Source organism: Chlamydotis macqueenii, chromosome 14, assembly GCF_036417535.1.
Source record: "Chlamydotis macqueenii isolate bChlMac1 chromosome 14, bChlMac1.mat, whole genome shotgun sequence".
Classification (NCBI taxonomy): domain Eukaryota; kingdom Metazoa; phylum Chordata; class Aves; order Otidiformes; family Otididae; genus Chlamydotis; species Chlamydotis macqueenii.
The window spans coordinates 13,208,917-13,236,061 of NC_141569.1; the positions used below are offsets into that span (position 1 = coordinate 13,208,917).

The 27,145-nt window shown below is 42.2% G+C and overlaps 1 protein-coding gene across 6 annotated transcripts; it reads right to left on the reverse strand.

The window, feature by feature from the left end:
• Positions 1 to 205: 205 nt before the first annotated feature.
• MRPL22 (mitochondrial ribosomal protein L22) lies at positions 206 to 27,107 on the reverse strand. 6 transcript variants are annotated; one of them, XM_086758615.1, is made up of 8 exons: positions 27,019 to 27,107; positions 26,893 to 26,938; positions 25,249 to 25,384; positions 23,303 to 23,368; positions 22,708 to 22,785; positions 21,812 to 21,881; positions 20,373 to 20,605; positions 206 to 2,319 (listed from the first exon to the last, which is right to left on the reverse strand). In XM_086758615.1, the coding sequence occupies exons 1-7, from the start codon at positions 27,044 to 27,046 to the stop codon at positions 20,394 to 20,396; spliced, it is 636 nt and encodes a 211-aa protein (XP_086614741.1). In that variant the 5' UTR covers positions 27,047 to 27,107; the 3' UTR covers positions 206 to 2,319; positions 20,373 to 20,393. The 6 variants fall into 6 exon arrangements, 5 of the variants coding, with proteins under 5 accessions (XP_086614741.1, XP_086614742.1, XP_086614739.1 ...); XM_086758616.1 differs by lacking the exon at positions 206 to 2,319 and adding an exon at positions 7,423 to 8,025; XR_015260088.1 differs by lacking the exon at positions 206 to 2,319 and adding an exon at positions 8,049 to 15,123 and having other exon boundaries at positions 16,080 to 20,605; positions 27,019 to 27,106.
• Positions 27,108 to 27,145: the final 38 nt, after the last annotated feature.

A 27,145-nucleotide genomic window follows, 5' to 3' on the forward strand; every position in this document is an offset into this window, starting at 1 on the left:
CACCAAAGCCTGCCAGTAACAGACAATTTCTGCACACAATGCTTTCCTATTTGTTACAGGGTCTTAAGACAAGTGTTTATTCCGGACATTCATTTTTATTATGATGCTCAGGACCAGAAAATCCAGACCCAGAAGAACGAATGCGCACACCCAGCAGGATGCACGCACACCGACAACGGCCAGCCTGGCACGTCATGGCTCCCCCTGGGACACAGAGGAGGGCTCAGAAGAGAAACGCTCAATTCGGCAGCGCTGACACCGTAAGGCATCTAGTACAATATTAAATTAGAGACTTGGTACTCCCTCTAGGACCACATACTGTTATTTGTAATACAGTTGAGCTGCACTTAAAATGAGGACTTGTGAAAGGAACAGACTCCCATAAAAAGAATTAATTTTCTGTACTCCAGATCAGAGCTGCAGCACTCAAGTGAGTCTTTTGGAAACGAATAATCGAAAAGCAATAAACCTATTAAAAGAATAAACTTTTGCTGCACCAAAAGGGTGAAATAGTGACCTGTCACATGAATGGCTTGGTTAAATGAATAAATTTTCTGTTTCACAAATCAAAGCACATTTCCTAGGGAAATGGATCCTTTTTTTTGATTAAATGCTTATTTTGGGATTAGACATGTTGGAACTGCAGCTTGACTCTACAACACTGCATTGAGCAGATTTTTACTAGAGCAAAGAAGTTATGGATGTAGTTAGTCAGCAAAAAAATTAAGAGGGGATGATCAGAATAGTTAGGTATTAAAGACAGAGACTGTTCTGCGTACAAAACGCTCTGGAGCCGCAGCTCTCAGTCTGTGTCAGGGATCATTGGTGCCCAGCGCTTTGGGTGGAGGTGCAGACCCCATGTAAAGGCAAGTGCCCCATTTCCCAGAACTCTGGTGCTCTTGTCCGTTCTTTGCCAGTGACAGCTACAGAGTTTGCGCCTACAGTCAGCTGCGGCTCCAGAAAACCTCTGCCTCCTGTTCCCCAAGCGTCACAGCAGGGACTGCCCACTGTCGTGTTCTGTCGTAGGGACCTCCATCAGGTTACACGGGTCCTGTGCATCAGCTGTTCATCCGTTCAGTATTTCCAGCCGCACTGCTCCAAAAGTACACGTACTTAAATAAAAGTCCAAGGGTTTGATGACAAAAGAGAAGTTTAGATTTCCTCCCAGCCTGATGCAGATAGGTCAGGTACTCATGACCTCATCCATGCACGTGAAGGTAAGGAGGCTCATGCCTTCAAAAAACAAAAGGATCAGATGTTTCCAGGAGCTGCAGTCTTCAGAAAGTCATCAGGCAAGGACTAAAAAATTAAAATGGCAGAACCAGCAATGGTTCCATGTACCCAAAACACTCCCATGGTGGTGAGAGGGAAATCTGCCTCACCCACAGCCCGCACAAAAATTAATCCGGTCCCTCTGTTCTTCCACGATGACAATGTTTTATTTACCTAAGCAAGATGCATCCAGGTTGCAGACAAGTTCTTGCTGCTTTTTTAACCAATCGCTCAGGGAGTCATTCTTGCAGGGAGTACTGGACAGAGAGCGAGAGGCAGCAGTGCCTGGCAAAACCCAACTCGCCTGCTTTTATGGGGGCTGCATTGGAGCATCCATCAGGTGTGCGGCTCACACCGCCCAGCCAGACACTGCTCTCCAGCAAGCTTGGCAGACATCACAGCACTGTCTCTCACTCAGCATGTTTTTTCTTCTCTCACTACCCAGATGAAGGAGAAACCCAACTAGATGGTCATCCTTCCTCCCCACACCACTTTTGCACTTCACAGTCAGGGCATTGTTAAGCTCTGCAAAGTCTCCACCTTTTTCTTGCTCTGAAGGTGGTAATGCACAACATTTTTTTATTCCACCTTTAATAACATGGAAACTGGCATTTAATTTTTAATGTTAGCTTAAAACCCAGGTGGTTGCTAGGCTTTACACATCAGCAAAATCAATCTCCTCTCGGGTCATTTAGAGAGTTCAGGAGTCTGACACTACTGCCTGCAACTAATCCCTTCCTCCCCCTCTTCCCTCCTCTCTCCAACACCCTTTCAATTTTGCTGGACTAAAGGCAGGGGCGAGGTCAGAGGATCAGCAGGGCTCCTGGGGTACTGCAGAGGCCATAAACCAACAGGAATTACAGCAGGATACGTACACCAGGTTATCAAGTCCATTTCCCGGCCAGCGCAGTTTAGTGGCCCGCGACACGTTCCCTCGTGCTTTATCTTGAATAGAGCTGGCTGCTATTCATTTCTGGTCACTAGGACTTTGCAGCTCTTAGGATGACCTGCAGGCTAGTTTGATCTTACCTGCAGAGGCTGTCTTGTCTAAGGTAAAGAAAATAAAGTAATAATAATAATAAAAAAAAAAAATCAGTGTATAAAGGAATAGATAAGAACATATTCCTGCAGAGATGAGTCCCCGAGGTTTTCGGGTTTCATGCTCTACCAGCAAGTTCATGGCACTTGTGAGATGTGTCCGTACCACCAGTGTTTTAAAACCTCCATTAGAGAACAGGCTGCTTTTTCTTCTCTTTGGATTTTCTAAAGGGAAAGATCAAGAGGCCGGAATGGAAGAGTGGGGGGAAAAAAAGCCACAAATAGGATTGGTTCCAAGAATACCAGCTACTTGTCAGCTCTGCAAAATAGCTGTTAATTTATAGAGGAGAAGTGTGCAGGTTCTTTCAGAGCCATATGTCAAAGCTTTCTCACTATGATACCTGGCTTTATTTGGCCTTCATATCATGGACCAAATTGGATTTCTCTGGTTCTGGATAAACCATATAGGGGTGATGTACACTGTGATTTATTGCTGTAAGTGCTTAAAATGCCTCCCACTAAATTTGTTTTGACCTTATCACACTATTAAAACCTGAAGTAAATAAGTGCACTGAGTAAAGGTTAACAACACACCAAATAAAACAAACAGCAAACGGGATAGGACCCACTCACTCACATCGCCGGCACGCTCCAGGGAACTAAATCACTGCGTTTTCTGGCAGCACGAGGGAAGAGCCCAGAAGATGCAGAGCCATACAGAGATGGCAGAAATGAGAAATGGGGTTTAACTCCCCAAACCAGCCCCTAGCCCTCTAGCCCACCAAGCACAACAGCTTTGCTCGCGCTTTGTGAGGACATGTTTTCACCTCCAGAAGCCCCTGGATCAGGCCCCATAAAGAACAGCATCCCTCTGCCTCCAGCCCAGACTGGGTGAGGACGGCAGCACAGAAGTTCACAGGGAGCCTGCATCTGGGATCAAAGCCCAAAAACCACTGAAGACAAACCCTTTACCAAAGCATTAAGGATCACATACTGCCAGGAGGAAAGCAACTGGCAGCCTCTGAGATGAGCCTGAAAGGGACTGTATGACCATTTTCCTGCGTTAGCTGGATCCCTTTTCCTAAGGGGCAAAATGCTCCCCTTCCAGCCCACAACACCTAGAGCAATGAGCCCAGCCAGGTTCATGAGAACCCCAGTACCACCGAGATCTCCTCCCCTTCTTCTCAAAGAAAATTCCCCTGAGCTAGAGGTTCCCCGTCCCTACACCCTCTGCTAGCCAGCCAGCCCCAAAGGCTCAACTGCTCACACACCAGAGGCAGAGAGCAGAGCTGCCCATTTCTGGAGCACACAAACCATCAGATAACAAACCAGTAACACAAAGTTATCACTGTCCCCCTTTTCACTGAGCCAGTTAGCACCTCTCTCTGGACAGAGTGAGTAGTAACTTCTAAGCAATAGCTCTGCTGCCACAAGAAAATCCTTCAGAGAGATAAACTTAAGCTGTAGTCTGAAAACAGAGTGATGAAGGACAAATCTAGCCCAGAGTTTTTAAACAAGGGCCGAGTATTTTCCCTGTAACAACTGGTTTAGTTTGTTTTTCTATAAGACCGTGCCTAGGTCATACCTGCTGTTGTCTCTCACAGAGACTTACAAATTACCAAATGTCTGAATAAAATCAGTATCAGCAAGTAGAGAATCCCTTGGAGAAACACAAACAACATGTGAAAAAATGCAGACACTGACCCAGAGAAAGAAAAATAATTATTTAAACCATGGATTTAAACAAATTCCTTGCTGTGTTGTAGAGGGAGATATCCTCATCTCCAGGTGCTCATCATTACAGCCAGAGACAACAACAAAGCAACTGGACACACCTTCCCAAAGTCAGAGTTTGCTCAAATGAAAAGCAATTTTTTTTTTTTTGAGAAGGAAGGGGAAGCATTTTTCATTAGAGATCCTCAACAAAAAAAAAAAAAAGTGTTGGAAGTCCTCAAGAAAAAAAAAAATAATAAACCATTTCTGAATAAAAGCCAAAGCAGGTTTTATTAGCTTGGCCTCTACATTCAGCCTGATTAGAAAGGGGTTTTTTTTTTTGTGCCAAAGTAAATATTCATTTTGCATTTCAGGTAAGTGAGCAGTTCTAAAAATTTCTCCCCAAATATTAAACTGTTTGAACATAAAATTCAGTACAGCAAACCACATTTTCTTCCGATATATCAGCAAAGGCAAGTCAGGTCATTAGAACCTCCTTCCTATTCCAACAGCAGTTGTGATAATAAATTCATTATTTTCATAATTGCACCATTATAATTTAGTAATAGGTTCACATTAATTTCAAAAGTCTTACTATGAGGCATTATCCAAACAAAATAAGAAACAATTAAAATTAAATTAATATAAAATCCTACTTACAAGGCATTACCAAAACAAAATAAGTAATATGTAGCATGAAATTTATCTAACATCCTATTAAAAATGATGACTTTGAGGCCAAAAAAAAATATTTTACTTAAAAGCATACAATATAATTGACTTTTTCTGCTGTATTGTTGAAGTGAAAGCAGAGAGCCAGCCTCAGTGCTAAAACAAACAGGGAGGCTGGGGAACCAGAGAGGCTTCACCTCCCCAAGGCTGCTCCCAGAGCCCAGCAGCAGCCACCCAAGCCCTCTCCTCTCACCCAGCCTGCCTCACCCCCCCAAATATTTTCCTCTGTGCATTCAAGGATGCTGTTACACCAGTCACTCACTTTTGCCAGGGCAGCCAGGACTCCTCAGGAAGCAAAGCTTCTTTGCAGGCTCTTGCCACCTTCAAGCCTCAGGATTAAAAAATCCCTCTCCCCTCACTGCAGGGACATGCAAGGGCCATGTCTTCTCCCCACCAGCCCCAGCAAATAACCACAGCCTCACCTGTGCAGCTTCCCAGCCCCACCCAGCCCGTTACCTCCAGGCTGTGTGGCAGCTGTGGGGAGAAGCTCTCGGCCCCTAATCACAAACTCCTCTTCACCTGGTTTGGCCTGGGTCCTGCTTCCTCAGAACCAGAGCATTTCAAGGAGAAAAGGTTTTTAAACAACAGGCACCTGATGCACCTGCCTGCTTTGCCAAGCGTTCACTCCTTCCTTGCAGAAATCGCAGCAGATTACTGTTTGTTCCCTAAGGCTTCTGAGGTCTTTGTGGCACCATCTACTACCCAGAATCATGAACTGCTTTATTGTTTGCTGCTTCAGGGAGCAGGTGGCTAAGTCCTGCCTTGGAATGCTCTTTTGAGTGTCCCTCCCTTAGGTTGTAGCCACTTTTAAACTAAAACCCTCTTTTTTTTTTTTTTTTTTTTATTTTAAGTATGTGTTGAACTGCTCTTGCTGGAGACATGTATTTTCTCTGCTGCAACAAAACTTGTTGTATTAATGCAAAACAGCCTTTTGTGTACCAAATATGTGGTAACCCTAACGTGTTTCCATAGTATGTCTTCATAACTAGGTCATATACAGCATTAAGAGAAACGCTACAGATCAGGCTCCCATCTGCCGTGCCCCACAAGGGCAGCTAACAGCAGCATTTCGTACGAGTAACTTCACCTCAGCGTCCAGTTTTACATTTGAGAACGTATGTCCATGTTCAGAAACATATTATAGCAAACACTTCACTCCACCCCTGTCAGTTATCTCCTGTCTCTGCCCTCCTGAAATGAGTCATTAACTGCATTTCATCTCTTCAGTTCCAAAATCTTCAAATTCAGCTGCAAAAATGGAACCCCTTTGATCTTAGATTGCCGCTAATTCATAATTGATAACCCAGTCTGGAAGGAAGGGAAAAGCTTCGTCCCCATTAGTCATTCCACTTAATATGTTCTGGTGCTTCAATTATACAAAACCCAACTCTCAGGGTCTGACTGTCTTCCAAAATGTGAGTCAACAGGGGAAAGAGAAACACCCAGATTGAATTATTCCAGCTGTAAATCTTTGTAATGGCATAGATGTCATGAGAGTGATATCCAACACTGAACAATTCTGTTTGTTTTCCGAGCTGTTGCTTTGTAGAATTCCCAAGGCATCCATTAACGACTTCAGAGAGCTCAGCAGAGGACTCATTCTCCCTCACTTATATTTTTTTGGTCAGGTCATTAGGCTGCTTGCTGTAATGACCTTTTTTGGCCTAAGGCAAGAAAGCCTTGGAGTAATATATGACTTGGTGAGTAAGGAGGAATAATTAACACAAGTCATTTTGCTCTTTATTTTGTAGAAGAAAAACTATTACTTCTTTCTGAAGATGTTTGAATTCTAAACGTTAAGAATATGAACGCCGTGAAGAAAACAGTAATGTTCAGACATCACTGGGCCAAAGCATGTTTTCCTACTGGGAGACTCTGACAGAAGCAGGACCACGCAGCAGGGAACTCGGCTAGAAAGGCACATATGCCTACATCAGCTCGTATGAATAACCAGCAATTAAAAATGTGTATATGATACTACCTGTGTTCTGTCACCCACCAGGTTTTGGTGAGAAGAAGAATCATTTGAATTACATTTCTCTTAGAGAAAACTCTACAGCCACACAGCAAACTCCCAGGAATCAGGGGAAATTAAAGACTGCAATTGCACAGGTGCTGTTCAGCTGAGAACTGATTTTAAGCACAGGACCTCCCACTGAAATCAGGTGGATCACCTGCTCAGGACATTTCATAGTTCTCCAAAATTCACTCACATCAGCACAAAAAGAAAAAATGTAGTTTGATTTTTCTACTGGCTTGTGCCAAGCGACTGGTGCAGTTCATGTTCTGAGATGATGTGAACTCCACTTGAGAGTTTTCCTGGAGTAGGACCAGGACAAGGTGTCTTTTCTGGAGGTCATCACAGCTTTTCTTTTTCAGGTGATTGTAGGATCTCTGCTCTACCTGTCACTGATTTTCGATAAACTTAATTTTCTTTCATGCTTGTCCTTATCTGTCAGACTTGGTCAACAGGTCCTGACACTGCTGGGAAGTCTGGGAGGTACACAGAGTGCAAAGGCATGAGCTTCCTTTCTGTAGTAAACTATGCTAAAGAAAAACACAAATATTTTGCAACAGAAATTCACATCCTCTTTTCTTTTCTCTTATGTACAGTGAGTTTCTTATAGTGACAGAGTAAAGTCAAAGGCTTAGAGCAAATGAAGGAAACATCTTCACATTACGTTTATTGCCAGAATATGTCAAAGCCATCACATAAACATTTTCTGGTACATTTTAAGGGCTAAGCCATTAACCTCTTACAAGGCTAAATCTATCGAATTCTTCAGGCTTCCCTTGCTCTGTTCTTCCTTCCCTGCTGAAACTCTTTCAGTACTAGGAAATTGTGGGGTAGACCATGTCCTTCATAAACAGCCAGATGCGACCTGTCCTCACAGACAATTCTCTTTTTCCTCTTTGTCATGTGCTGCAACCACTCCCCTCCCGCCTGTTGTTACTTTTGTCCTCTGGCATTCTTCTTCCCTCTCAAATTTCTCCTCATTTCTCGAGAGAAAATATGCCTCAGCCTTAAACAAGTTGATGAGAGCAGTAAATTGTCAGCTTGCTCCCTTGGGCAATGCAGAGCCTTCCCCAGACCCCAGGGCAGGGGCTGTCCCTCAGGTGACGGGGGTTCAGAGCTCTGGCTTTGCTGGCAGACTTTGGGAATCCTGTCTCATGGTCAGCAAGACTGGGACCTTTGATCCAGGGCAAGTTCTTGCCTTACATTTTGCCTCTCCTGCTTTGCTTTCTGTTGTTTTTATTTTTCATAGACACCTGGCAAAAGAAAAACAACTCTGCACCTCACAGACATTTTAATAATTCATATTCAACTTCAGTTACTGCAAGTTTAATAAATAAGTACTTATTAGAATACAATAATTTCTTCTTAAAGCAGGCAGTTTTTAGGAATGAAATCACAATAATTACCTCTAAGAATATGTATGAATAACAAACATTGTCTTCCTGTTTTTATTGTTTTGTTCATTTGCATGAAAACCTTCCCCACTGTTCCCCTTGCCTTTGTTTTAGCAGAGACTTTGCTTTTAATTGGACTGAATATTCAGCTGGGTTCAACCCCAAATTTGTATGTAAAAAAGCTATACAGAGCAACCAGCTCATCCTGGAATCCATTAAAAACAACAACAAGAGGGATTGAAAGGTGATTATTTCAATTATTATTATCTCTTGCATTCACAGGAAAACAGATTTATTGCACTTGCAGAGAAGCAGGCAATAACACTGAGTCCTCCCGGTTTTTCCTGTTGTCCACAAAGCGGAACCATGCGAATTTCTGAGTTAATTTCATACCTGAAAAACAGCTTGCCATGCACTGATAGCCTGCTATCCACTTCTACGCAAAGACTGATTTTACTTAAACACAACCACATAGTCCGCTCTGGCAAGACCCCACCTGCAGTACTGCGTCCAGCTCTGGAGCCCCCATCACAAGAAGGACGTGGACCTGTTGGAGAGGGTCCAGAGGAGGCCACGAAGATGATCAGAGGGCTGGAGCACCTCTCCTGTGAGGACAGGCTGAGAGAGCTGGGGCTGTTCAGCCTGGAGAAGAGGAGGCTCCAGGGAGACCTGATAGCGGCCTTCCAGTGCCTAAAGGCAGCTGACAGGAAAGATGGGGAGATACTCTTCAACAGGGCCTGTTGTGATAGGATGAGGGGTAATGGTTTTAAAACAGAGAGAGGTAGATTCAGACTGGGCATCAGGAAAAATTTTTTTACAATGAGGTGGTGAAACACTCAAACAGGTTGCCCAGAAAGGTGGTGGATGCCCCATCCCTGAAAACATTCAAGGCCAGGTTGGCCGGAGCTCTGAGCAACCTGATCTGGTTGGAGATGTCCCTGCTCCTTGCAGTGGGGTTGGACTGGATGGCCTTGGAAGGTCCCTTCCAACTCAAACCGTTCTATGATTCTATACCAACACTATCTTTTTCTGCAGCCTCCTTCCTTCAGCCCTCCCTTGGGATGTTTTGCAGGCCTCCATGAAATTCAACGTAGTGCTAAATAGAAGCAATGGAGACTACAGTAGCCTGTACAAACCTAAAATAAATCAGACATTGTTAAGTGGATACTACAAGAAACACACCTGCAAGAGGCAGGTTGAAATGCTGACTTAAATCTCCAGAGAAGGTAAGACCAGCAGCCTCAGCACCATGCTGCAACAGTGTGGTTGGCCACATCCCCACCACCCGCTCTAGCAAGCACAGCCATCCTCTCGTGGGGCTCCAACGAAATTTGGGTTTGCCGCATAAAAAGCAGCATGTTGCCTGAAGGGCAGACCACAGTCAGCTGCCACCCCTCTGGGAGGATGTGTTTACATTCTAGAGGAGGTTTATTATTTCTCTCACTTTTAAAATTGCTATTTTCATAAAGAGCATCTCTCCTGCACTCCCACTCACAGCAAGAAAATGAAAAAGGGATCCAGAGACTTTAGGTTTCTCCTTCTAGCACTTGACAGGGGAAGTTTCCCAGGAAGAAAAAGAAACCCCACCTTAACAAGATAATGAGTTGGTTTTGGGGACGTGTTGTGGAACTGTTTAATGGAAAACAACATGCTGGGAGAACAATTTTTACTTTCCCAACAGCGAAAAATAATACTTTTATAAGTCAGAGGCACACACTCTGAGGCTGTGGCTGAATTTTTGAAGGGCAAATCCTCCACTAAGACTTGCTTTGCTCGTTGCCCTGCAGAGACCTCATACAGCAGTCCCCAAAGAGGCCTTGAAGTCATCATCTCTAAAGGCACAGGCCCTGATGTGTGTCTTCTGAAACAGCCTGTCTTCCTGGGGAGAATGTAGGTTTAAATCTGTACATTCTACAGACAGGGTGAAGCAGCAGGATGTTCACCTATGTCAGGTAAAGTATGGCCTTTCCAGTGGCTCTCCAAAACAGAACATCTTCCTTTGGACCACAGGGACGTGCACAGCTCCAGCCTAGGTTACTGGTGAAAGGTCTGTGCTCAGAGAGGCCAAATGAAATGGGATGAATCTGAAGTGTTTTTGAGAGCATGTTTTACTGACTGTCATGCACCCTTAAGTGTCGAAAGTCTGTAGATCCCAGAAGGTTTGGGCCACTAAACAGAAGTCACAGGAGCCAATGTGTTTTCTTTGAAATCTTATTTCTAGTTGCTTACAACTTCCAGCTCTCAAACGAGATGAGCTGAAGCTCGGCTCTCTGTAGATAAAGGTCTTTCATTTGCACTATACCAAAAGAGCTCCCAGAGCTCAGAGTAATTCCCCCGCACCGTGCGGATTCCTGTAAGAGTTAATCACAGAAAAGCACCGTGGGATCTTTTGGTGAAAGGCACTAAAGAAGTCAAGTCCCATTTTTTCTTACAGATTCCACATTTCAAGGTGCGGGGTTTTTTCTTCTAAGAGAACTGCAATGAATTGAACATTACTGTAGCTCAGTTCCGTAGCAGATCCTTAGCTGATATAAAAAACATAGCTCTGACCCATCCTCCCAATTCACACCTTCTTGCCAAGCCAGAATAGATCTGTGGTGGTGAAACAAAACAAAGATCACTACAGTTGGCTATACAAGCCTTGGCTTCAACAAGGTTAAGGACTCGTCAGTTTACTATTGTTGTGATAGCCCTTGTTCCAAGTCTAGAAGAAGAATGAAGCTTTTGTTTCAGTATCCTAGAGTTTGTCCACTCCCCCTATGAACTCAAAAGCATTTTATAGGAGCCTGTACTTGTCTCTTCTGCCAACTCCTCTTCCCTGGTGCACTGGCATAGAAGCACGCAGGGCAAACATGAAGAAAAACCTCAACAAGAAATAATGGCTGTGTTTGGATCTAACCTAGTTAGGGAATCCCTGGGATGCAGCGGAATTTGAACTGGCTACCCAGTTCCAGCTGTGTAAAAAAAAGCTCTGGCTTCTTTTTAAGCTTATTTATGTACAGATCAAACAAACAGACTTCCAAGTGCTTTCATTTAACTTTGATACCAAACTTTGATGCCTTCACCATTTACAGTAATCATTTATGTGCATTTAATATTATTTTTAGTTCAAAATGCTACACATAAAAAGACTAACTTCATTTGAAATATGCGGCATTTTTGCTATTTGAAAACTCTGCATTTTTAATTTGTTTCTTATCAGCAGAGTACTTCTGGGCAAAGAGAAAATCAAGTTTTTAATGCATTTCAGTTGATTTAAATTAATATTTTATGTTTGCATTCAAAAGAGCTGGCTAATAGAAGGGCATTGACATTTTTTCACACTCTCTGCCATGTGTTATATGCAAAATAATGCTTATTTCTCAAATGTTTGCTGCTTTATTCAACGATGAGTATCCAAAAGATGACATTTCCACACAGTTTAATCCACTTGGATCATTGCTCAAAAGCCCTGTGCCCAAGCTGGGGAGATACCCCAACCTCTCAAGATGAAGGTAATATATTAACCTTCTGCCTTACATGAAACCGCCTACTTTGTAAGCGTGAAAGCCCTGTTCCCCCAAAACAACAAAGTAGGGGAGCGTTTCTCACCCTAGTTCTGTATTTCTGTGAAGCACTTTTCCACGAACATAGCAAGCCAGAGATAAGAGAGAAGCTTTTTAATGAAAAAGGGCCTGAATTATTTCTATTGCATTTAATAACCACTTCACCACTGTTGCTAGATAAAAGTGCTGTATTGGATTCCATAGCTGACAATAGCAGTGAGGTAGAGGATAGTCTCCAATTAGGAAGCTATACCCCTCTCCTTTTAAAACTGATGGAGGAGGGCAGGATCTGAAGTTGCCTTTTCACTGCTGAACACTCCAGCTGGCTTTAATCTAGGTAGGTTGGAGGCTGGTAGCAATCTAGTACCAGCAGGATGGAGCTCAGTTTGTATTTATCATTGTATTTATCAGAAGTAAGGTCAGAGTGATGCCATGGTCACATTGCCCAGAAATCTTCCAAGATTCTGTTAAGAAGACAGTACCAGATGACTGCTAAGGCAGCTGGGAATCATTTTCAGTAGGCATCTGCTATCCAGAAACTGGCTGAGTTAACACAATTTAAATACTCAGTTAACCTACAGGATTCACTAAACATAGAGATGAACCCTGGGCTTCCAAAGCCAAAAATAGCTTTTAAGTTGGGATTCCTACCATGCTACCCCTGTTTAGAGCACAACTAACCAACCTTCAGCTCACTGAATCAGGAACATACCTTCACACAGGGAGAGCTACCACTCTGTTTTTGACATACACATGTATTGTACCAAACATTTCATTTCTTTGTGTTTGCATATGTACAGTGTGATAGCCCTAGACTTGCCCGTGGGCCTGAGTACTCTGAGAATGTAATGGGCACACAAACTGGTGTTTTATGTTCCTCAGCTGAAACTACTGGAGTCAACCTGGACCAGCTGTGCAAACGCTTATGCAAAGTTGTCACTAAGAGCACAATCAGGAGGAGAATTTTAGATATGCTCTGGAAGCATTAACTCTTCTGTCACTTTGGTTAACAAGAAGCAGTTGAACAGCTCAGAGAGGAGTCAGCAGAGATGCAAGCTGTCAGACTTTCCCTGCTACAATAAACAAATCAAGTCTGGAAAAGGAGGGAAGTTAGAGAAGGGATGTAATACACAGCTGAGTCCCCCACGGCACAGACTACTGCAGTGTTAGCACCACATTTTTACAGGAAGAATCCATTTCTGCCATTATCCAAGAGCACAGAGTACAGGGGAGAAAGTTTTCCTCTCTACAGCAGATGAAGGAGGAGGAGAGCACTAAGAAGCAATCATTGGTAAAATAATTGGCTGCCTGCTTTGCACAGTTGCCACAAAATGTTTACACTGTCAATCCCATGACTGTGTTGGCTTGCCAATGTCACAGCCGTGCCAAGGAGCTGTCTACCGCTGGGGCTGCTGTTGCATTTCACCTTGTAGGTCTGATGCACCCCTGGGTCATGGCCCCTATTCCCCTGCTATCCCAGGCACCGCATCAGAAAAGTGTATTATTAGCCTCCTTCTGAAACCTAGAGTTTTGGCCCCCATGATTCCTATCAGGAATAAATATAACATCGCAAACCTACTTTTAAGAAATGAAGATATTACGCTGTCTGATAAAGGACCTGAATTAAGTTTGTTTGGGTTTTTTTTAAGCAGTAATAAGTTGGAAGCGTCTGTATCAGAGAACAAGAAAAAGACCTGTTGTTTTTTTCCTGCTATAGACAGAAAGAAATGTTAACGTCTTATGTTCAGGGACAATGATACTGAGTTTATTGTACTGTGCTAGGGTAGAAGTGACGCTTCAGTAAAGTATCTTTGTTTGCTTTTCCCTCTCATTTTCCAACTAACTTTAACAAAGCATACCTTGAAGAAGGAAGGATGCTTTTGTTTCATATCAAAGAAGACTGACATAGAAAAGAACTCCCAAGAGACGCAAAAGGGGTTAACTGAGCACAGGCAGTCATTGCAAAAATTTTGTGAAGAAGTCTTACGTATCATAGAGGAATCATATTAAAGGAGGATATGGTCTAGGAAGGAAAGACATGCACCACACAGTAACTTATTCATAGCGTTCATGTGTAAAGAAAGCTTCTAAGAGCACAATCCTGAAAGACGCTGCAGCCTCCCTGCAAGTTACTGCTGCTCTCAGTTCCACTCGTGTAGAGCATACTCAGCACACTGCAAGATCTACCTCTAACGGCTATCTGATCCAAAAGCCAAACTGAATAAAACCCCTGCGTGCTAGACCAGGACATGAGAAGATGGCCTGCACTGCTGAGATATTAAGATTATCAAGCGAATAAATCTAGAGTGTGATAAAACAAATACCCATTTGAAATATAAATCTCTCAACACTAGGAAGAGAAATGCATTCCCAGCATAGATTCTGAAAGCCTTCTAAAAGATAGGCATACTCAGCATCAGAACAGATGGAGAAGATGAACAATAATCGGTTTCCAATCATCCATCCTGACAAACGTAGTGAGCAGCACAAGCCTCCAACAGAGAGAGATAATAAAAGCAAAAGAAAAATGAAGGGCATCTTTGAAACATCTAGGACTTGATGAGAACAGGTGGAAATCTCTGCTTTGAAATGTGACATACTAGAGACAAAACCAAACATTTCTAGCTACTTAGTCAATAGTTTAGTTGGCATTGCCTTGATCTCGGACATAAATTTTCACCAAATTTTGTAGGAAAAAGAGGTGTAACTGCACCAGACTTCTGAGCCTTATTCTTGACTCCAGTCAGCCCAAGGTAAATCCAAGTTCCAAATCACTTTGTCCCTACCCTTTGCTGACTTTGGAAATCATCTTCCCCTTCTAAGGGCACTACAGTTCAGTTGCTTCACACTCAAATTTCTCCAGGTACGTCTTGGTCAAGAGGGCACCATTTGTCTTCCCTATTTCAACTGTCTGCAACCACATTTCCACATTTACCTAAGGCCCTGGGCACACTCCGTATGCAACTTAGCAACAGTGTTATTTAAAAAGAGGTTGCTTCCCTGATGCACATGGACAGGGCAGACAGAACACAGAGCATATGCATGGATATATAATTATAACATGGTTCTTCCACTACTATAATATAAGCTTTATGTCGAAGTCATCCCTGGTGATAGAACCTTTCCAGCTCAAGGCTCAGAATCTCCAGCTTGTCCTTTTCTCTCAAGAACCATGTTAGAGACTCCAACTCAGGGCACCTCTGTCACAGCACAGACCATTGCAGGTTGCTTCTGCCTGCGCTCTGAGCTGACGGAATACAAACCCATCCCGGTAGCCCTCAGCCACAACACTAACCTGAGTAAAACCCTGAGCCCAGTCCCAGCTGCAAACTCAGGACTGCCCTCCCTTGCCTGCGCAGGCAAATTCCTCTTTAGACAGTCAGACTCACTGTACTAGTGGGTGATTTCAGGCCTAAAAGAAACAAAAAAGAACTTTTTAAGCCAGTGGAAAGAACCAGAACCATAAGGAATAGCTGAAAGCTAAAGCCATAAGTTATGATACAGCACACTGAGAAAAACCATTTAGTTGCAGGAAGGAGAACTACCACAAGGCAGATGTCCCACTTCCATCCTGCATCACAGTGGGGCTCAGCTACATCCCCTTTCTGGTGAAAACTTCTATCTTCTCTGATTCACAGCCCTTTTAAGAATTTCCCAATACACCTTGCTATACCAGAATGATTCAAGGAATTCAAACTCCAAAAGAAAGAAGGTAGCAGGACAAAGCTCGTTATTAATTATTTAATCAGCCATTTGTGGGGGTTTCTGGGTTTATGCCAACTCTTCCTTCAGAGTTTTAGGATGCACACTGTGTGAGGGGAAGTAGGACTTCTGTGTGCTCTCCCAGGCTGTTCCATTACACCTGATTTATGGCATGACACTACTTGTTCTGGCCCATAACCTTGAGCTTGTAAACTACACAGGGGAAAATTTACTAACTACTGAGTTCATCTGAATGCACTATTGGGAATTTTAAGTGGGGGAAAAAAAAGAAGGCAAGGAATCAGGGGCATCTAGAAGGTTTTGAACAGGAATCCCACTGCAGTGCACCTGACAGTCCACTCTCTTTCATTTAAGCAAAGTTTTAATTTAGAGGGCCAGCATACAGTAAGGACCTATGTTTGTCTTGCTCTGAAGGAGACAATCAACAGGAGAGATGCAGACACGTTTCAGTGCTTATCACCTGCATACATTGATGGAGTTTACCACAATAGCATGTAGAAACACCTTCACCCTACTCTTAGCTAGCCTAAGAGTTTGATTAATAACAGAAGCCAGAAAACTGTTTTGCAACTTTTCTGTTAGGAAAGAAAATTACCATCCACAGAACAATTTGAGTGGTAAAGGAGTCCTCATAAGCATACACACCAGAGCAATGAGAGCTGGAACACAGGTGCCACAGGTACTTCCTGCCATTCCCATGAGCAACCTAAAAAGGACCTGAAAGTTGCAAGAACATCAGGCTGAACGTAGCATAGCATTAGCACAGGCTACCAGAGAGGCAGCTAGATTCCCAATATTGTTAGGCAAAGACACAAGTGACATGATGCAGCACTGGCAACGGTCCCACTAATTCAAAATAAAGATATCACATGAATACAAATACAGTTTAAGCCTCCATTTCACTATTTTTGGAGTAAAGAAAAAGGGGTGAATCTAGGTTCATGTGACAAAATTCATTTTACTACACAAAACTTTGTACAATGTGCAACACACAGAAGTACCACCACAGATGCGGTAGTTATTCAGACGCTCTGCCCACATTTTGTCCTTAGTTTCAAGAATGCTCTGTTTGAGTGCATTACTTAGACTTTCAGGTTAATTTCCTCAGGTAATACTCTAAGGTGGATGCCTAATTTGTGCAAAGTAAAGTTACACTCTCCTTGTCTCGTTCTCTTCAATGGCAGTCTGCCCTCTGTATTACCATACAAGTTCCTTGAAACAAGAGCGTGGATGTTATAAAGCAAATAAAAAATTAGCTTTGCATTTGCTGACTGCTCCCAAGAGATATCTTGTTCCTTACTTCAGTCTAAGTACTCAAAAGTCAGTTCCTGAAATGTTGCCCTTCTTTCAAGTTATTTTCCCTAGGTAAGGCTGCAGGAAACAGTAACTTGTGTGATTATTATTGCTATTAGTCTCTTATTTGGTTTAATTAGTAATTATCTTAAATTACATAGCTGGAGTGCAGCTGGATAGGTGTCCTTCAGCAATAAAGGCTTGTTCTTTGAAAAGCCAGAAACAGGCATTTTCAACAGGACTGTAGGTCATACAGAAACAAAACGTGACATGCTTCACCATGTTTCATTGAGGATAGTAGGAGTAACCTTATTTCACTTTAAGGGAGAATTCTGTTTGCAAATGACTTTCCAGCATCTCACCAGTGGATTTTCATAGGGACCAGCAGAAAGAAAACAGTGATTCCTACTGTTCCTTCATTCCAGTGACTGAAGGATTTCTCAAGCATCTCCAGAATGCAGAGGTGGCAGCAGTGTTATAAACCTCCCATTCATGCAAAGAAGGGTAATTAGGAGATTCACACCGTGACCAAATTTATGACTGGTACAGCCACATAGCTGAGACACGTTCTGCTCAGTGCTTATTGTGTCCAGGCACCACGTGATTCCTAACATTGTCCATCTCACCACAGCATTTTCCAGTACAGACCTGACCAGAATCAGAGGTCTCTAGCTGTCCAGTCATTGCCTATCATGCTCACATGTATTCTCCTCAATCTTCTATATTTTTAAAAAAGCTGATGATCACTTTAAAACCATATTCATGAGTCTTTCCTAACTCTACCTTTGATAAAGTACTTCAACAACTGCCCATGAGTTTTAAAAAGAAAAAACCCACATCCAAAAAGACATCAGGCTGTCTGACAAAAGTACTGTGACTTTCTCACTGAGTACTTTAAAATATTTATGAACAAGCCAAACAGCAGGTTTTTAAGTTTTCCTCAATTACATCCCATTGTTGAGCACAGCTCACAGTTCTGCTCTCTTCAGATTTCCCTGAAGCCTTACTGCACTTTCACACGTGCTCCTTCTCCAGTATCTGCAACACCAGCAGGTACACACACACACGTGGTGAGTTTACAGTGCCCCCAGATGTTACTAATAAAATCTGCATCAAGTAGAGGCCCAGGCGCCTCTCCCCCTCCCTTCCAGTGATGGCTCATTTAAGAACGTTCTTTTATTGGAGGTCACAGTAACAAATGATGTTCTTCTGCTAAAGACTTGTTGCAGTTAGCATGCAATTTTCTGTCTGAATCCATACCAAATATCTAACTGAAGTGTAGATGTACTGATTACCAAGCAAGCACAATTTAATTAAAACCTCTCAATTTTATCTATATAGAGAATTGGCAGTATAAAGCTTTATCACTAGATCTTAGTGAATTTTAAGAAGGTTCTGGCAGGTTCCCATACCAGTGTTCTGAGGCACCTATCACAGAAACCACTTCAGACACTCTTCTGTGCAACACACCGTCCCACCACTGAAGAGCAGGGATCAAGCCAATTCAAGCCCCTTGCCTCACCAAACCTCCCATCATTGTACAGTTACAGCCACGGCTGTGGAGCTTCCTTAGCCAACACCATAAGGATCTACTACGGGTTACGCATCCTTAGGAAGGCAGAAGAGGGTACTAAGGAATAAGAGGAATGCTGAAAAGCATGGCAAAAAGTCTTCCTGTTTACCGTTTTGAGAAAGAAAACAAGAATAACAAGCAACAACCTTGCTTTTTGACTGAAAAATTCTAAAAGTCTGGGTCTGTTTAAAGGAGTGTCAGGGCCTCCTCCTGCATCATAAAGAAGCTGGAAAAGGCAGTCACATTCTCATTTCTCTCCCCATCTTCAGTTCCATAAGTAGAGCCATGGTAAGGATACAGCTTTGTCTGGAGGCCCAGAAAGGATCCAAAGGGAGATGTACAGCATGCAGGAGAAACATGCATTGGAATAAAATATCTGGAAGACAGGCTTTATATGCTTAGGTGACAAGTGCTTATTAAGCTTGGATTATTTTGCAATTCCATAGTCTTCTCCCAGCTCACTGACCCTCAAAAAGATTAAGTCATTCAAGTTTGCTACAACTTGTAAGAAATTCAGTATGACAAAAGAGTTTAACAGCAGCTGGCAGAGCAAAGCACAGCTGTTTATCATAGCACACCAGAAACAGTTCTTCAAACACACATCAGGGACTGCAGAGATAGAGTTTTATCAGGAATATACCTTTCAGACAAAACTTACTAAATCGTGGCTTTAAAGCAAGTAACAGATCTGTAAGCGCACTGCAGATAAAGAGACTGCAAATAAGAAGCCATTAACGGTACGGAGCCACGCATGTACTTCTTGTGTAACTTCACAATCCATGAACACCAAGATCATGAGACCCTTTCTTTGTTAGCCAAAAGAAACAGCTGTATGCCACCTTCATTAGGACAACAAAGATAAATTGTTTCCTTATAGGAACTGTCCCTTTGTGATCATTCACATACTGATTAAAGTAAAGACGTGCCAGAAAGGCTACCACTAGTTGGTGTGGTAAGAAGACCCAAATGAGGTGAGCAGTCTATCTCCCAATTCTAATGTTCTCAGAATGGAAAAGTAAGGTCTAAATATCACACACTTGCATAAACAAGCAACTACTCACTCTCTTTTTATGCTGATGTTCGTGATCTCCGGCCATCTGAGTTGAAATCTTGACTGGGTAAAATGAGATTCCCCCTATTGACCTCAGTCTTTTTCTCTTCAAAGTGATGATAAAAATGGGACTGTCTTCAGAGAACCAAAAGCCTGATTTGTATAGGCAACAAGCCATTCCATATTAAATCCACTGAGCATTTTACTTGCCTCAACGTTACAAAAGCAATTTGTTTCCACACAGTGCAGAATAATCAGTTCACTTTTCACCAACACAAGCTTTTCTCCATATTGTGCCTGTTACTCACACTGAGTTTCCACAGAGAACAGCCCGAACTCCACGCACATATCAAACTATTAATGCCATGGCCAGAATCAAGAACGGAGTTTCAACATGCTGTAAGTTTTCACTGCCACTTCCCTCTCTGACAAACTAAACATTGCCACCTACTGACTCTGTTAAAACCTGAACTTTTATTTTATTCCCCACTCCCAGACAGAATGCCCAAGATGCACAACAGACGCTGTAAAGAAAGAACATTACGGCCCAGATAAAGAAATCTTAAATTGATACCTGATAATCTCAACTATTATTTTTGCTTGGTTTGTTCCACTGTTGTAGCTACTTTAAGATGTCAAATTTTAGTCATTTTAGTCCAAGTCCTGATCTTGCAACATGACTGTGAAGCACATCTTTTTACAATAAAAGACCCAGCCATACATAACAAAGAGACAACTGCATGAATGTGAGGACAACACAGCTCCCTGCAAGCTTTATAACAGCACCGTATGTTCTAGATTTGATAGTCCAGGGTCGAGCTTGAATGCTGAGTCCAAGTAACTTGGAAAAAGTACCATCTGCTGCTGCTTTTCCAAGATTTTTCCATACCTATGGCTTGACAAATAAGAAAAAAAGCTTATGATCATTCTTGCATCATCCAGCTCCAGCAGCACCGAAGACATAACTAAGACATGATTTTAATTATTCTTTTATATAATTACATTGTAAAGCAAGAAATACCTATATAGTCAAAAAAGCGTGTCACAGTGTATTAACAAGGGTTCTGCTTCGCAGCTGCTGCACGTATTCTTTCGCTTGGTCAAAACCAGTCCTTGGTGGCTCTGGAGGAGGAGGAGGACCTTCCACCAACTTCACAAAGTAATGGCATCTGACGATTTTCATGACACCAAACATGCCTTTGCCATGGTAACGAATCCGCTTCACATAGCGGCCTCTGCCCGTCACTGACTCAGCTGAAGGAAAAAGGCGGGGAGGGAGAGAAGACTATTCAGTCAAGAATAAACTACTAACATCTGCAACTGAAACACTGGCTTGTCAGCGTGTTTTTCATCACTGCATAGGAAAAGTTAATTCTATTTGGGATTGTCTCCTCCATGTTTCTTTCATTACATTTAGCAGATTACTGCTACAGAGAAACCTGTGAATTAACACTCTTCAGGAGCACCAAAAAGGTGAATTTAGAAGGCATGCATGCAAAAATAAATATATAGTAAAGTACAAATCCAAAGGAAGCTACATTGAGCACTTCCTAGATTATACAGCTCTTCTGAAGGTGGTGTTAATTCCATTGCTTTTCAGTAGTTTGTTTCATGAATTCCTGTAGGAGTGTTACAGACTTCATTTTCCCTCCTTTCTCACTTCACTGCTTTCATCGCAGGTATTTTCATTATCTACACATCCAGTCCTGCACTAGCAGATAAACCATCTTATGGCAGAGGCCTGGAAGGCTCTAAAGAATTCTAATCAAATCTGCTCTACAATCCAGGTTACTCGAAGCTTACGAGGTCAGCTCACTAACATTCATACTGTATTTGGCAAAATGGGAGGGTTTTTTTTCTGTGGGCCTAAACACACCTACAAGTAAAAATTTCTCTAACATTTTTCTAGGCAAGAAAGCGCTGTAGTTATTACAAGCTTATCCTGTAATCATCTATAACAAAGCCTTTAAGAAGAAGTCTACTGTCAGTATTCATTTACTTTTATACTGTTTCTAACAGAAGCTTAGATTCCAATCCTGCAAAGCTAGTAGTACTAGCCACGGACAAAGCTTCCAGCATCTACCTTCACTGGACACATTAAAACAGTTTGCTTTTTGTTGTCTTAGTCTTTCATAATCATGCCAGGCATCTTTCCCTTCAGGATCTTCTCTTTTAATGTAGGGAGCAGGAACTCTGCTCTCAGATGAATGCCCCTTAAAAACCATGTACTCAGCAGATGCCAGAAGAACACCAGTCAGACATCAAATATAACAAAATGGTGACTGAAGGCTCAGCAACCACGTTAGCTTCAGTTGTGCTGCAAGTTAGAAGGCATGTGCCTGTAAGTTTACCAGAAACTATTCGTTTCTGATGATTTGAAGCAACAAAACCTTATGAGGATAAAACTTTTTTGTAGGGTAGGATGGACTTTTTCTGCACTAAAATTAAGAAAAAATGTACCTATATGTAAATTTGATTTGAACTCCACATTGTGATTTCTTACTGCCATTTCCTGAGCTTCTAACAGAACCTGTAACAAAAGGAAAAGAAATGGAATTTAAGCAATGTTACTTCTTTATCTCTAGATAATATGGAAAAAATTGCAAGTTTAAGTCAGTTACAGAAAAAGTATTCTATAGAGATCAAAATTGTTAAAAGACAGACATCTTTTACAGAAGCGTGTTCTTTGCATATAGACTGAAAAGCTTCAGGACAACTTTATTCCATTTTTTGGGGAGGAAAAGGGGTGGAAAAGACATTTCCCACCAGCATTTGTCAGCCTTCCATCAATGGACCTTTGTCTAATTAGACATCAGAGTAGAAACAAATTCCAAGGTGGGGCAAAATGAACTTGGGCCATTAAATATTTTCAGGTAACACAGGATACTTCTTTGTCATCATTACACCAGAAATCAATGCTTTGGCTAAGAAAATAAGTAATTTGAGACTCCCAACAGCCACAGTGTATGAAAAGTTTCCATGTCTTCACAGAACTTGGTCCTTCCCCTGATTACATCCTTCATCTCTTATGATTTTAAGAGCCAAAGCACATAGATGTAGCAGCCGTTAGCGACAACAATTCTACGTTTACCATGAACTTAACACCAAGCATTGTTAGAGAAGTTACCCACATGTAATTTATTGTCACTACACGTCAAAACAGCCAGTATAAGTGACCTCTACATATTCATAAGTCACAACATCACAACTGCTACAAAAATATGTTGTTGGAATGTGATCTCAACAGGCTTAACAGAACCACAGAAAAACACAGAAACATCTCCAAACTTTCAGCAACAGGTATTGATGTTAAAGTTTTCTTGAAACTAGAAGCATTAAAGAATACTACTACGTACCTCTTTGATGACCTTTGCTCCCTTTTTATCATTAAATTCCAACTGAGCAAGAGCCTGATCAATGGACATTCCTTTTATCTGCAATTAAAGTGTTAAAGTTAACTTCCACAATTACAAGTATTTCCCTTCTCTTATTCAGAGGACAGTATTTAAGTTATAGTGCCATTATAAAGAGCAAATCACAAGACTTCAATTCCCTTAATTACCATTTCTTCAATGTAATATCTTACACACAGAACTTGAGCTAAGTAATGAATAAATCTTGACAAAACATTCAATTGTTTTCTCTTAAAGACAAAAACCAGCCCATTACTATCCTTTCAAGTTCCCCTTGCCATCTACCACTAGGCAGAAACCAACACAAAAATTCTGCCACAGTGCATAATCTGCACATGATCCTGAGTACGCACTGAGAGCATACTAGGATAAAGCAGCTACACCAAACTACAAACTGTTCACTTGCACAGATGCACACTCTTCCCCAAGACTTTTATGAAGATGTTGACGAGACTGTGATTGAACTAGGCTGTCAAGGCAAATACAGCAATTAAATTTTGGGTTCTAACAAATACAGTACAAAGTACTTGTTTCTTACCAGTTTTGCCAGATACCACATCTTGTCTTTGCTATATTTTATTTCCCTCCGACAGTGATATATTTCCTAGGTAAAAAGAAGAGGAGCAGTAATTTTGCTGTGAAAACAACAATGGAGCACGTCTGCTCCACAATCTATATTCTTACTAGGAATACAATAAGTATGACTCCCGCTGCTATACCATAAACATACCAAATCATGTATACCTTTGACATTTGAAACTGAAAGCATTACAAAAAAAGGTAGCTAGCACACAGAAAATTTTCATGCAACCTTACGAGAATTAGGTTATAAACAGAAGTCCCTGAAGAAGATAATCAGAAGATTTTTCATTATCTTTTCCTTTCCTCCTCCCCACCTTCTGAAGAGGTCTAAGACTGACGTGCCCATTTAGTCTTAAAAACATTACTCTGCTGTCAAGTCAACTTACTGGAACAGAAACTAAACAATATTACCAGAATGAACTTAATTAGCTCTTCAGAAGTTAAGAGGGTTTCAAGTTTGATTGGCATGAAGAGCTGTCTCCAAAGTTCCATTTAACATTATCACTGTACCAACAGGGACCAGAACTAGCTAGTAATGTTTAACATCAATACAAATTTGAAAGAGATGGCATTCTTTATGAAGAGGTAAAAAAACAATTTAATAAGCGAGGCAGTCAATAACTGCATTTTCAGATACATTGCATTAGTCAGCAGAGTACACAGCATGTATTTCTACATCCGAGGCCATAATGTTCACAGAAGTGATAAATGCTCACGGCCCACAGAGCACACATCCAGGAAAAAAAAAAACCTATTCTTTTTGAGATCCAAATACTTTACTTTGAGCAGTATGCCTAACAGAGGCCACAACACATTAATTCCCCAAGAAGAACAATTACAAAAATGGAATTCCAAAATATCAGTTCTCAAGAGTGAGGAAATACTGAAGAATTCATCTAAAATTCTCCCAGGCTGTGGTGTAGAGAAAGCGGTGCTGATTAGTCCCTTCCACGATCAAATACACAACACTTAGTTTTCATGTGCAACTTAAATTCTTCTGTTCACATTCAATTTACTTCCCAGTTATAAAGTGATCAGTAAGAGGAGACAGGGAAAAACCTGCTGTTACCAAAAACTCATCTGTTTTGACTGCATTTTAAAAATTGACCGTGTTACTCATGGTGACTCTTCCAAAAGTTGTCTTGAATGGCCAGCAGAAGGCCCTACACCAAGCACACAGGTAACAAAAAGATTTTAGATCCTTTGCTTCAGTTGATGGTTTAGTAAAACACAAGTTATGGTGCAATAGATTGAAGAAACAACACCACCGGCCACATCTGACTCGCATGTGCCTCCCCACATAACTTTAGAATCTCTCAGTCCATACCAAACATTTCAAGCAACCACTGTGACAGAAACCAGCTCCGAACAGCTTCATTAAGGGGAGGTCACACATTATCAGACCTCAGACGCAGAGAAATTAAGAAATGAAAAGAGTGTGCGCTCTGTTGTGCCTACATCAAACAGGCACCACTACTTCCACTACTCAAGAAAAGTTACATTTATGTATTTGTGCACAGAAGCAACAAAACAATCAGTTTCTTCTCTAGTTATTCACTGTCAGTAGAAACTGAACAAGTGTATAATGATACATCCTTCGTAACGTCCACCTCCTTGTAGCTCAGAGACTTCTACAGAGGATGGTACCTTTGCAGTTCACGTCACATACAGGGCAGGTGATCAGCTACAAGCAACTTGAAGCTCCAATATAATTTCAAAATCAAAAACATTCGAGGTGATGTTAACTTTTCCAATAGAAATAAGCCAAACTGACTAAAATCTTAAATAACAAATGAATAAGCTATCAAACTAGTGCCTTGTCGAGTCACTTAAAGTGGGTGACAGCCTGTTCAGAAATTGCTAAACATAAACAGGTAAGGAAATTCACAGGTGTATCCTTACAGCTGGTCTGCGAGGTTCTCCGGGCAGCTGTGGAGGGTAAACAATCCAGTTCTTTTTCTCCCACTTCCCAGATTTCTGCAGAGATGTGCTTGTGTGGATGCATGAAAGAGGAAAAAGGCTACTGGGTGCCAGCCACCTGCAAGACAAAGCCACAGTCTTTGCTGCTGAACGCAAGTTCTTCGCTCTTGCTCAGTTCATCGAGAAAATTGTGATCTTACCTATCTTGAGAGAGCTGACACATTTGACTACTCACAAAAGAAAACTGTTCAAGTCCTCTATAGTTTATGTTAAAAAGGCTTTTTAATTCAATGAGAAGCCTCAGGCTTGCTAAAGCAAACCATGAACCATAAGTCACTTTTGTATGGCATGAGGTTCCACACTGTGACCACCTGGGGACACTTCACCACCTCTTTGTTCTTATGTGGGGTTCACTGCTCACACAGTTTACACCTGCTCCACGGCTAGCCAATACTTTAACTCTTACCAGCAAAATTTTTAGCAGTAAGAATTCCTAGTTTTTCAAGGCATTAAGTACCAATAAAGTATTAGAACTTTATAAACATTTATCTCTTCTGACGTTTGAAAGGGAAGACATTCTAAATTACTTTCAAACAGTGAGGTCAATATAAGACAGCCAGTTGCAAAAAATTCTCATTTTCTGTCAGTTCACTCACCTCAGACTCATAAAAAAGAAGCTACATTTTGCCCCCTGCTGACTAGACAAAGCAGTAATGTGCAGGCGCTTGTAGACACAAGAAACAGACGAATTTGAGACCAAATACTGTGAGTTTTACTAAGGCTTGAACAGCTTCATGTGGGTAGCCAAACTGTGCAAAGCATTTTAAAAACAACTGGCAAACAGAACACATTTCAAGAGTTTCAAGAGAGCATTGTACATTTTAAAGTTTCCACATCCTAGCAGTAGGTGGTAGCATAATATAGAAAAAACAAAAGTGCATCATATACGGGTAAGGAAGGGGAACAGGAAAGAAAAAACCTGAGCACCTCTCTAGAAATAATAATGCATAAGCATTAAGAGGGAGACACACAGACTAGAAGAACTGAGTAAAACAAGTGATTAGCATGTAACTGCACAGGAGTAAGCAAACCATATGCAACACAAGTCTATTTCTTCTTCCTGCAGTACACAGGTCTCTGCAATTTACCTCCACAGGTTCTCACAGAAACCAAAGCTCTGCACTTTGAGAATCCACACCAGCCTTTCTTCTGGAGTCGGGGATACAGCCAGCAGTAACCAGTGCCCCCCAGCACAACTTTGCCATTCCTCTAGACTGAGGGGAAAGACCAGCGACCACAGAAGAGCAATGACTGAACACAGAGGGGAGCAGCAGGTACTGCGTTACTGTGACCTGCACCACGAAGCCAGAGGAAATGTCCGACTGGAAGAAGTCATCAGGAGAAAGAGAGAGACACCTCCACCATGCCAAAATCTCTAACTACACAGAAAGACGGAGGCACAGAGGGACATGTTCCCCACAGCTCCAGAGCAGGGCGAGAAGGCCGAGCCAGGTGACCCGGGCAGTCGCTAGACCCAGGGAGTCCCTGAGCGAGGCGGCCCGAGTCCCGCTGCCCGGGGCGCCGGCGGAACGGCCCTTCCCCAGCACCGCACAGAGCCAGGCTCACCTCTCTGGCCGCGCCCAGCCGAGGAGACCGCCCAGCCAGGCTTTACCTGCAAAGAAACAGCACAATGAGCAAGAAAAAAAGCAGATAAGAGCCCCCAAAACCAACACTCCATCCCCTCATACTTACCCGCGCCGACCGCCCACCGCGCCGCCATCTTCCCCGCCTCGCTTCACGGCAGGCGCTCTCGGCGCACGCGCAACCAGACGAGTTGTTCGCGACGGTTTGCGACGGCGTGCGCGGCGCTTGGCGGCCA

Coding starts and splice junctions, on each gene's coding strand:
- MRPL22 (XM_086758615.1), bottom strand. CDS start 27,046: ATGGCGGCGCGGTGGGCGGTCGGCGCGG. Junction 26,939..27,018: donor GCGGTGGGCGGTCGGCGCGG/GTAAGTATGAGG, acceptor GTTTCTTTGCAG/GTAAAGCCTGGCTGGGCGGT. Junction 21,882..22,707: donor GAGCAAAGGTCATCAAAGAG/GTACGTAGTAGT, acceptor CTTTTGTTACAG/GTTCTGTTAGAAGCTCAGGA.